Raw genomic sequence first — 11,002 nt, forward strand, 5'->3', positions numbered from 1 at the left:
TCGCTCCTCTTCCCAGCGAGGCTTCGCATCACCCTCACCACCGGGGAGAAGTAGCTGCGCTCAGTGGAGAAGGCATGGAAATATGTCTCGACTTTTCCATCCTCACCTTGTTCATTTTAAAACTATGCTATCCATTTTCATGGGTAAACTGTTCTGTTCTTTACATTTTGATCACATATACAAAGTCTCATTAATCAGTAACGGGTGCTCAGTCTTAGTAGCTACTATAATCTGTCACTAATACAGCTCCAATGCTACTTTTTCTCCGATACACTACTTTCATTAAAATCCTATCCTAGAGAAAAAAAAACAAACAAAAAAACTGCCATGTAGACCGTAGATAACGACAGCACCTCCTTTGTTTGCTTGTTTACTTTATCTTACTCTATGCCATATTTTTTTCTTTTATTCAGAGTGTTTAAAGTTTTATTCTTTGCATCCATTTACTAAAGTAATGGCGCCTGGTGGGAACTTAGAATCTGGAAGTGTAGTTTTGTAAGAGAGAGAGTTTTCTGGGGAGAAGTTTGCTGTCAGGTTCGTGGACAGCTGTTTGTTTTTTGGTTTTTTTTTTGTAAGTATCTCTCTCAGCTGTCTGATCTGAGTCTGATTCTCATTCTTGGGGGGGACTTTAATTGCTGGCTGGACCCGGTCTTAGATCATGCTTCGCCTATACCAGCCTCTCTTAGTAGATCTGCCTCACTTGTCCGTTTCTGATGAACTGGGTATCCTGGAAATCTGGCGTTTACTTCATCCAAATATGAGAGAGTATTCATTCTTTTCACAGGTACACCACTCATTTTTGCGAATAGACCTTTTTTCCCTCGATAGTCAGCTGGCTGCGTCTGTCACTTCCTGTGAATATGGAAGCATTGTTATTTCAGATCATGCGCCACTGTTATTAACCTTCTCCCTGCCTGACTCTGAAGATGGATTGGAGCTGGCGATTTTCTGTAACCTTGTTGTCAGTTCCAAACCTTTTGGAATTCATGAAAGAACTGATAACCTAAGGACTGGTTAACTCTGTGAAAATGAACATTCTCCCTAAACTCCTTTACATTTTCCAGTCAGTTCCAGTTTTCATCCCAAAGTTCTTCTTTGATGATCTAGACTCCACAATCTGTTCCTATATATGAAAGGGTAGATGCCCCCTGTTTCTAGAATACACTTACAGAAGTCTAAGCCAAATGGTGGACTAGGCCTACCCAATTTCCGCCTTTACTTGGGCCGCTAACATTAGGCCTGCACTGGACTAAAGGTAGACAGACCAGCCCTACATCCTGGTTGACGATGGAGGCCCGTTCATCTCAACACAACCCTCTGGCAGCTTTGCTAGGCACCTCATACCCTCTCTCTATACCCCACTCAAAAACCAATCCAACGGTACAACAATCCCTCAGTGTGGACCCAGTTAAGAAAATGTTAGACTTGGTAGTTTTTCCCCTCCATCTTTGGATTGAGCCTTTAAGGACTGGCCAGCTGTGGGTATAAAATCTTTTAAAGATTTGTTTATTAATAATAACTTTGCTTCCTTTGATCAGCTTACAAACAATTGTGGAATTTCAAGGACACACTTTTTCGGCATTTTCTCCAAAGCCAGTTACCAGGTTTCCCAGAGGCTCCTCAGAGCTCTGTATTGACTACATTCCTGGCTTACAGCCCTGTGGGAAAGTCTGACCTCGAAACTTTACAGTAGACTGGTAAATCTAAACCATGCTTCCACAAGAAGTATCAGGACATCTTGGGAAGAAGACCTGAACCAGCACTTGTCGGACGACACCTGGGATTCAATTCTACAGCTTGTTAATTCTTCATCATTCTGCTCTCATCTCTCCCTGTTGCAGTTCAAAATGGTCCACAGGACCCACATGTCCAAGGCCAAACTCTCCCATATTTACCCAGATGTGAATCCTCAGTGTGATAAATGCGGCAGTAGTGAGGCCACACTGATCTGTTCATTCTGGGTCTGCCCCTGTTTTAAAACATTCTGGCAGGAGGTCTTTCAAACTATCTGGTCTCTGGGGTATTCATCACACCCGACCCCCTTTTAGCTCTGTTAGGTTTTTGCTCTGGGAACCACAATCTTTCCTCTGATGTCCGTCACATGTCCTTCATTTTCCTCTTGGCTAGGCGAGCTATTTTGCTTAGATGGAAGGTATCACTCGCACTCAGTGGCTGTCGGATGTCATGTCGTGCATGAGCCTGGAAAAGATCAGGTACTCTGTTTTGAAACAAACTTGAAACAAATTTAAAAATGTATGGGGACCCTTTATAAGATACAATTCAAATTCTCATTGATTCTGCTTCTATCAAATTCAATTTATTTATTCTGAGTTTAGTTTAAGACAAGGGAAAGAAAAAAACTTGACATCCAGTTTTACAACCTTGGACATGGACTCTCACTTTAAGGACTTGTTACTAATGTCACCCTCTGATAATCTTGGCTTTTGCCAGTGTTTACCAAATGAGTTGTTGTTGTTGGGGGTCATAGGTTTCCATAGTTTAAATATGCTGTATAAAATTTGTACTCAGTACCTTTTCTCACTCTATACCACTGTGTAACGTACAATGGAACTTCTATTATTGTCAATTCTTTGATATGAAAATTCAATAAAAAGCTCACTCCAACAAGTTTTTATGACAGTATCTCTTTTAACCTCTTAACCAGATTTGTCTGCCCCCTGTCTAAAATGAAATACCCAGAATAAATTAGGTATATCTCCACAACTACAAGGGCTGAATGTATAATCTTAATGTCTACAGAAAGCTGAGACACTAGGGATTACTACAGAATCAAGATATGTGTTACTGTGTCAGAGAAAATTCACCTGGAACTGGAAGTAATGAAAACATATGAATGAGAAAAGTAATCTTAGGGCTGAGAAAGGTGATCATAGGAAAGAGTAAACTAAACCTGGGAATGAGAAAAGTAGTCCTAGGAATAAGTAGTCATAGGAATGTGTAAAGTGAAGTAGTCCTAGGAAAAGTAATCCAAAGACTGAGTAATATAATCCTAGGAAAGTAATTTTAGTAAATGAGTAAAGTAATCTTAGGAGTGAGTAAAGCAGGGGTTCCCAAACTTATTTTTCAAAGGTCCACATCTACGCTGGGTTGCAGGTCCTGATCCTTTTTGTGGATCAGAGTAACCAGGCTTTTCCTCATACTTATGGGAACTTGGCCATTTTTTTGGCCATTTTTTAACAGTGCCCTGTTAAAAACTGCCAATATATAGTATGAAGAGGAGCGGGAAATTGAAAAGGGGGGGGGGGTATATCCTATTTCTTAATCAGACGTAGGTCAACACCCGGAACGTGACTGTTAAGGAGACAGTATGCTTTCTGGACATTGAACTGCTTTCAGTTGGTTTCCGGGTGTACGACAAGCTCCATGAGATTCCATACAAATTCATTATTGTTGTTTACATTCCCGCGAGAGCAACACCTACTGTGGCACATGACATCATGCATGACACGGTTGTTAGGATACAGAACCAACAACCGGATGCTTTCACCGTGATCATGTGGAATTTCAATCACATTTCTCTGACCTCCTGCCTGACCAGCTTTGTACAGTATGTGGACTATCCAACACATGGCTAGATCTGTTCTATGCCAGCCTAAAGGAGGCGTACGGGTCTGTACCTCTCCCACCGCTGGGCAGATCGACTCACAGCATAGTCTACCTCCAACCCACATACAAACTTTGTGTACAGAAGCTTCCTGTCACCTCCAGAACTTTCAGGAAGTGGTCACTAGAAGTAGGGATGCACTGAGAGACTGCTTTGATTGCACAGACTGGGATGTACTGCTCTCTCCAGGTCTGCGGTCGGCCTCTCTAAGGTTATAATAGTTTTGGATTTTTTATTAGTTTTAGTTTTTATTTCGTTTTGACTTTTTGTTTTCAAATTCATCCATCCATCCATCCATTGTCTGCCGCTTATCTGGAGTTGGGTCGCGGGGGCAGCTGCCTAAGCAGGGAAACCCAGACTTCCCTCTCCCCGACCACATTCACCAGCTCATCCGGAGGGATACTGAGGCGTTCCCAGGCCAGCCGGGAGATGTAGTCCATCCAGCACCCTGGGTCTTCCCCGGGGCCTCTTTACAGTTGGATGTGCCCGGAACACCTCACCAGGGAGGTGTCCAGGAGGCATCCTAACCAGATGGCCGAGCTACCTCGTCTGGTTCCTCTCGATGTGGAGCAGCAGCGACTCTACTCTGAGCCCCTCCCGGATCACCGAGCTTCTCACCCTATCTCTAAGGGAGAAAATTAATTTTTGGCCGCTTGTATTCGCGATCTTGTTCTTTTGGTCACTACCCACAGCTCGTGACCATAGGTGAGGGTAAGAACATAGATCGACCGGTAAATCGAGAGCTTTGCCTTTTGGTTCAGCTCCCTCTTCACCACGACAGACCGATGCAGAGTCCGCATCACTGCAGACGCCGATCCGCCTGTCGATCTCACACTCCATCCTTCACCTAACTTGTGAACAAGACCCCGAGATACGTGAACTCCTCCACTTGGGGCAGGACCCTATTGCAGACCAAGAGAGAGCACTCCACCCTTTTCCGGCTGAGGACCATGGTCTCGGACTTGGAGGTGCTGATTCTCATCCCAGCCTCTTCACCATCGGCTGTGAATCGCTCCAGTGAGAGCTGAAGATCACGGCCCGATGAAGCCAACAGAACCACATCATCCGCAAAGAGCAGAGACCCAATCCTGAGGCCACCGAACCGGATCCGCTCAACACCTCGGCTGAGCCTAGAAATTCTGTCCATAAAAGTTATGAACAGCATCGGTGACAAAGGGCAGCCTTGGCGGAGTCCATCCCGCACTGGAAACGATTCTGATTTACTGCCAGCAATGCGGACCAAGCTCTGACACCAGTCATACAGGGACTGGACAGCTCGTACAAGCAGGTCTGGCACCCCATACTCCTGGAGTACCCGACACAGGAGTCCCCAGGGGACACGGTCGAATGCCTTCTCCAAGTCCACAAAGCACATGTAGACTGGCTGAGCAAACTCCCATGCCCCCTTAAAAGACCCTGAAGAGGGTGTAGAGCTGGTCCGCTTTCAATTAGTTTATTCAATTAGTTTTAAATTGTTTTTAGAGCAAATTTTTTCTTTTTATTAGTTTTCGGTTTTTGAAAATGCTTTAGTGTTAGTTTTTGTTTTTTCTAAATTAGGGTATTTGCCAGGTACAAATTTCAAAATAATCAGAATAAGCACTGCATAATAAAAACTATAAAGATACAATTTTTAAAACTATATCAGGAGGAAACATGAACAGCATTGATAAATCAAAAACAACAGCCCATAAGACAGCAGCCTTAAGTAAAAAAATGTGTGCAGTGCTGCTTCTGAGATAGTGTGCTCGGTAAAAATCAACATAACCTACATACTAAAGACACACATCAACATAACATGAATCCATTCAAGAAACAGTTCAGTCCTTGGCAGCCAGGAGTCTAAAGGAGTTCAATCTGACTCACCATGAACCTCAACAACCCAACATACTCTAGACCAGAGGTTTAATTCATTCAGATGAAACATTTAATACATAATAAAAACAATTATACATAATTAACTACATAAAGAATTGAACTAGAGTTGCAGCAGCTTTAGTACAAATCACTGCAGCTGGTTATCAGAACCTCACGTGTTCTACTGGACATGATACAGCTGTGAATATTTTACACACTAAAAGTAAACGTGTCTGGTAGAACACAGAGCCAAACAGCTGGTTAACATACTGATGGATCTCAGATGGATGCTGATGTGCTTTTCTTTTCTTTTCAGAATTAAGTCCTGCCACATACACAAGTATCCAGATGATAAAGCTTGAGGCATGTGTGGGTGGTGGACCAGAGGGGGTGGGTCTGCCTGTCTATCTATAATATAATTTTTAATAAAAATCTGCTGAGAAATTATCTTCCCCAAGAGTCCATCCTGACTTCATACCAATGACAGCACTTTTTACTTTGTCAATTTTCAGCAGGTCCCTATCCTTCAGAGATGCTTTTATTTTCCTAACCTGTTATCTTTTTCATCTGTGAAAATGGTGCGCTGTATGGCAGCTGCTGCCTCAGTCTGCCTGATCCTGTTTGTTTACATGTTGTTGTTGTCTACTCTTAGACGGGTTTGTACTGGAAAAAATGTCATTGCACCTGTTGCAATTACAATAAAGTTTCATTCATTCATTCATCAAGCACCGATTCTCCAGCACCTGTTCAACACCAGCCAGAGCCAGAAAAGAATCCCGGTGCTGTGGAAAACATCCTGCCTTGTTCCAGTGCCTAAAAAACCACAACCAGCTGAACCAAAAGACTACAGACCAGTCGCCCTGACATCTCACGTCATGAAAGTCCTGGAGAGACTCTTACTGGCTCACCTCAGCAAGCAGGTGAAGACCTTTCAGGACCCACTACAGTTTGCATACCGTAATGGGCTTGGGGTTGAAGATGCCATCATATACCTGCTTCAGAGAGCCCACTCTCATCTGGACCAGTCAGGCAGCACTTTGAGGGTCATGTTCTTTGATTTCTCAAGTGCTTTTAATACGATTCAGCCTGCTCTGCTGCAGAAATTCCAGGTGGATCCCTCCACAACCACCTGGATTTACGACTACCTCACAAACAGACCACAGTTTGTGAGACTGAAAGGTTGTGTGTCTGAGATGGTGGTCAGCTGCACTGGAACACCACAAGGGACTGTACTTTCACCATTTCTATTCACGCTGTACACCTCAGACTTCCAGTACAACTCTGAGTTCTGTCATCTGCAGAAATACTCTGATGACTCAGCAGTTGTTGGGTGTATCAGTGATGGACAAGAAGCAGAGTACAGAGAACTGGTCGGTCAGTTTGTGAAATGGTGCGGTGACAATCATCTCATCTTGAATACCAAGAAAACAAAGGAGATGATTGTTGACTTCAGGAGGAACAAGAACACACATAGAAGTGTTTCCATCATGGGAGAGGAGGTGGAGGTGGTGGAGGAATACAAGTACCTTGGAGTTCAGCTGGACAACAGACTTGAGTGGAAAAGCAACACTGAGTACATTTACAAGAAAGGTCAGAGCAGACTCTACTTCTTAAGGAAGCTGAGATCTTTTAACGTCTGCACCAAAATGTTGCAAATGTTCTACAGGTCTGTTGTTGAAAGTGCAATCAGCTTTGCAGCAATCTGCTGGGGCAGCGGCATCAGAACCAGAGACTTGAAAAGAATTAACAAACTGATCAAGAAAGCCGGTTCTGTGCTTGGAGTAACTCTGGAGCCGCTGGAGTTGATCATCAAAAAAAGAATTCTGTACAAGCTGACGAAGATAATGGAAGATCCTTCACACCCTCTACACAACGCCGTGACGAAACAACAGAGTGTGTTCAGTGGGAGGCTTGTTCAAGTCCGATGCAAGACAGAGAGATACAGAAGATCCTTCCTTCCAGCAGCTATCAGGCTGAAGAACAAAGCCCTTAATTAATTAATGTGATTGTTTTACTAAAAAATTACTACTACTACAATATTGAATTTCCCTTTGGGATTAATAAAGTATTTTTCATTCATTCATTTCATTCATTCAAGGAAATTGGTGGAATTTTGAAGGTTAAGCGCTCATCATGGTCTGTTGAAATTTCCACGTGATGAGTAGAATTTCTGAAAAGTATTATGTATGTCCCTTTTCTTTCGGCTGAATGGCCTTCCTCGGCTGTCCTCTGGGTAGGTCCAGGGTGGTCTGTTTGGTGGGGGGGATTGGGTTGGCGCTCCAGGATTGCTGCTGATGGCCCGGGTCTCTAAACTGCCCTTGTCTGCCTCTAGCCTCCGTAGAGGTGTGGTCACATCTGCAGGATCACACTCATCTCCTCCTACCTCATCCTCTGCATGCTGACTCAGCACTAAGGTGTCCAGTAGGTTTATATACTAAGAGATGCTTTGGTTCAGGTGTGTGTTTCTGGTTCTTTGGTTGTTGTTGTTGTTCTCTTGGTTATTTTTGAGGAACTCCTGATGATTGTCAACTTAGTTTACCTGTAAAAGCTGTAGAAAATTCTCTGTTGTGTTTCTGTACAGGTGTAGCAGCTGCTTGTCTGCTCTTAGGTTGGACTGAAGCTCGTTGCTTCTATCTGCTGGATCTTTGTCTCCTCTTTCTTTTTTCTACTTTCCTTTTTACGCCTCTCCATTATTCTCTTTTTTCTCCTGTCTCCTCTGGTCAGGTCCAGCAACATTACATAAATTCCATAATTCAAAATACATAATTTAGATATAAAAAAGACATTGTAGTTTAATTTGATAAATTGCTCCTGATGGGTCGTGGTTGAGCACCTTGCATGGCAGCTTCCACCATCTGTGTGTGAATGTGTGTGTGAATGGGTGAATGTGATGTATGATGTAAAGCGTGTTGGCCAGCAGTTTCTGTTTTTAAATACACTTTATAGATAAAGTTGCCTTGCTTTCTAGCACATATTGTAACACGCCGTGATCTCATGTTGTCTAATGTTCTGTCACTCCTAATGATGCTCCTCTTCATACTGATAATAATGCAGATTATAGTGTTGAACTGAAGTGACAAGTCATGTCAACATTTTCAAAGTTCATTTTAGAAAAACATTTACCTTCAGCTGCTGTAGCTTCCCGGGCAGAGAGGAGTGGAGGCCAACATGCTGGAAGAGGGAGGGCTTATGACGCAGCTTCAGTAATGCCTTCTGCTCATTACAATGTTTCTGGAAAACAGAAGATGTCTCCCTGTAACCTCCATCTTTTAGTCCACAGTAACCTCCTCCTTATACTCTACTGTAACCTTCACCTTAAAGTCCACAGTAAAGTCCACCTTATAGTATACTGTAACCTCCGCCTTAAAGTCCACAATAACTTTACCTTATATTTCACTGTATCCTCCAAATTCTAGTCCACAGTAACCTCCACCTTATATTCCACAGTAAAGTCCACCTTATAGTCCACAGTAACCTCCTCCTTATAGTCTACTGTAACCTCCACCTTATATTCCACAGTAAACTCCACCTTATAGTCCACAGTAACCTCCACCTTATAGTCCACAGTAACCTCCACCTTATGGTCCACAGTAACCTCCTCCTTATACTCTACTGTAAACTCCACCTTATAGTCCACAGTAACCTCCACCTTATAGTCCACAGTAACCTCCTCCTTATAGTCCACAGTAACCGCCTCCTCATAGTCTACTGTAACCTCCACCTTATATTCCACAGTAAAGTCCACCTTATAGTCCACAGTAACCTCCTCCTTATAGTCTACTGTAACCTCCACCTTATATTCCACAGTAACCTCCACCTTATAGTCCACCACCTTATATTCCACAGTAACCTCCACCTTATAGTCCACAGTAACCTCCCCCTAATAGTCCACAGTAACCTCCTCCTTATACTCTACTGTAAACTCCACCTTATAGTCCACAGTAACCTCCACCTTATAGTCCACAGTAACCTCCACCTTATAGTCTACTGTAACCTCCACCTTATATGCCACAGTAAACTCCACCTTATAGTCCACAGTAACCTCCACCTTATAGTCCACAGTAACCTCCACCTTATGGTCCACAGTAACCTCCTCCTTATACTCTACTGTAAACTCCACCTTATAGTCCACAGTAACCTCCACCTTATAGTCCACAGTAACCTCCTCCTTATAGTCCACAGTAACCGCCTCCTCATAGTCTACTGTAACCTCCACCTTATATTCCACAGTAAAGTCCACCTTATAGTCCACAGTAACCTCCTCCTTATAGTCTACTGTAACCTCCACCTTATATTCCACAGTAACCTCCACCTTATAGTCCACCACCTTATATTCCACAGTAACCTCCACCTTATAGTCCACAGTAACCTCCCCCTAATAGTCCACAGTAACCTCCTCCTTATACTCTACTGTAAACTCCACCTTATAGTCCACAGTAACCTCCACCTTATAGTCTACTGTAACCTCCACCTTATATTCCACAGTAAACTCCACCTTATAGTCCACAGTAACCTCCACCTTATAGTCCACAGTAACCTCCACCTTATGGTCCACAGTAACCTCCTCCTTATACTCTACTGTAAACTCCACCTTATAGTCCACAGTAACCTCCACCTTATAGTCCACAGTAACCTCCTCCTTATAGTCCACAGTAACCGCCTCCTCATAGTCTACTGTAACCTCCACCTTATATTCCACAGTAAAGTCCACCTTATAGTCCACAGTAACCTCCTCCTTATAGTCTACTGTAACCTCCACCTTATATTCCACAGTAACCTCCACCTTATAGTCCACCACCTTATATTCCACAGTAACCTCCACCTTATAGTCCACAGTAACCTCCCCCTAATAGTCCACAGTAACCTCCTCCTTATACTCTACTGTAAACTCCACCTTATAGTCCACAGTAACCTCCACCTTATAGTCCACAGTAACCTCCACCTTATAGTCTACTGTAACTTCCTTCTTAAAGTCCACATTAACCTCCACCTCTTAGTCTACTGTAACCTCCACCTTATATTCCACAGTAACCTCCAACTTATAGTCTACAGTAACCTCCTCCTTATAGTCTACTGTAACCTCCCCCTTACACAGAAACCATCGTCTTATATTTCACTGTATCCTCCAATTTCTACTCCACAGTAACCTCCATCTTGTGCTCCAGTGTATATTCCACCTTAAAGTCCACAGTAACCTCCACCTTATAGTCCACAGTAACCTCCAACTCATAGTCTACTGCAGCCTCCACCTTATACTCTGCTGTAACCTCCACCTTACAGTCCACAGTAACCTCCTCCTTATTGTCTACTATAACCTCCACCTTATAGTCCACAGTAACCTCCACCTTAAAGTCCACAGTAACCTCCACCTTATAGTCTACAGTAACCTCCACCTTATAGTCCACAGTAACCTCCACCTTAAAGCCCACAGTAATCTCCACCTTAAAGTCCACAGTAACCTCCACCTTATAGTCTACAGTAACCTCCACCTTATAGTCTACTGTAACTTCCATCTTAAAGTCT

The 11,002-nt window shown here is 43.3% G+C and overlaps 1 protein-coding gene across 4 annotated transcripts in view; it reads right to left on the reverse strand.

Annotated features, from left to right (window-relative positions):
• Positions 1 to 11,002, reverse strand: part of LOC121643684 (alpha-1,3-mannosyl-glycoprotein 4-beta-N-acetylglucosaminyltransferase B-like) — a 96,608-nt gene that overhangs the window by 8,367 nt on the left and 77,239 nt on the right. For all 4 annotated transcript variants that reach the window (XM_041991232.1, XM_041991233.1, XM_041991234.1 and 1 more), the window contains one exon: positions 8,603 to 8,710. In XM_041991232.1, the coding sequence (XP_041847166.1) occupies positions 8,603 to 8,710 (108 nt within the window). The remainder of the gene's footprint in view (positions 1 to 8,602; positions 8,711 to 11,002) is intronic.

The sequence above is a fragment of the Melanotaenia boesemani genome, chromosome 7 (assembly GCF_017639745.1).
Source record: "Melanotaenia boesemani isolate fMelBoe1 chromosome 7, fMelBoe1.pri, whole genome shotgun sequence".
NCBI classification, from domain to species: domain Eukaryota; kingdom Metazoa; phylum Chordata; class Actinopteri; order Atheriniformes; family Melanotaeniidae; genus Melanotaenia; species Melanotaenia boesemani.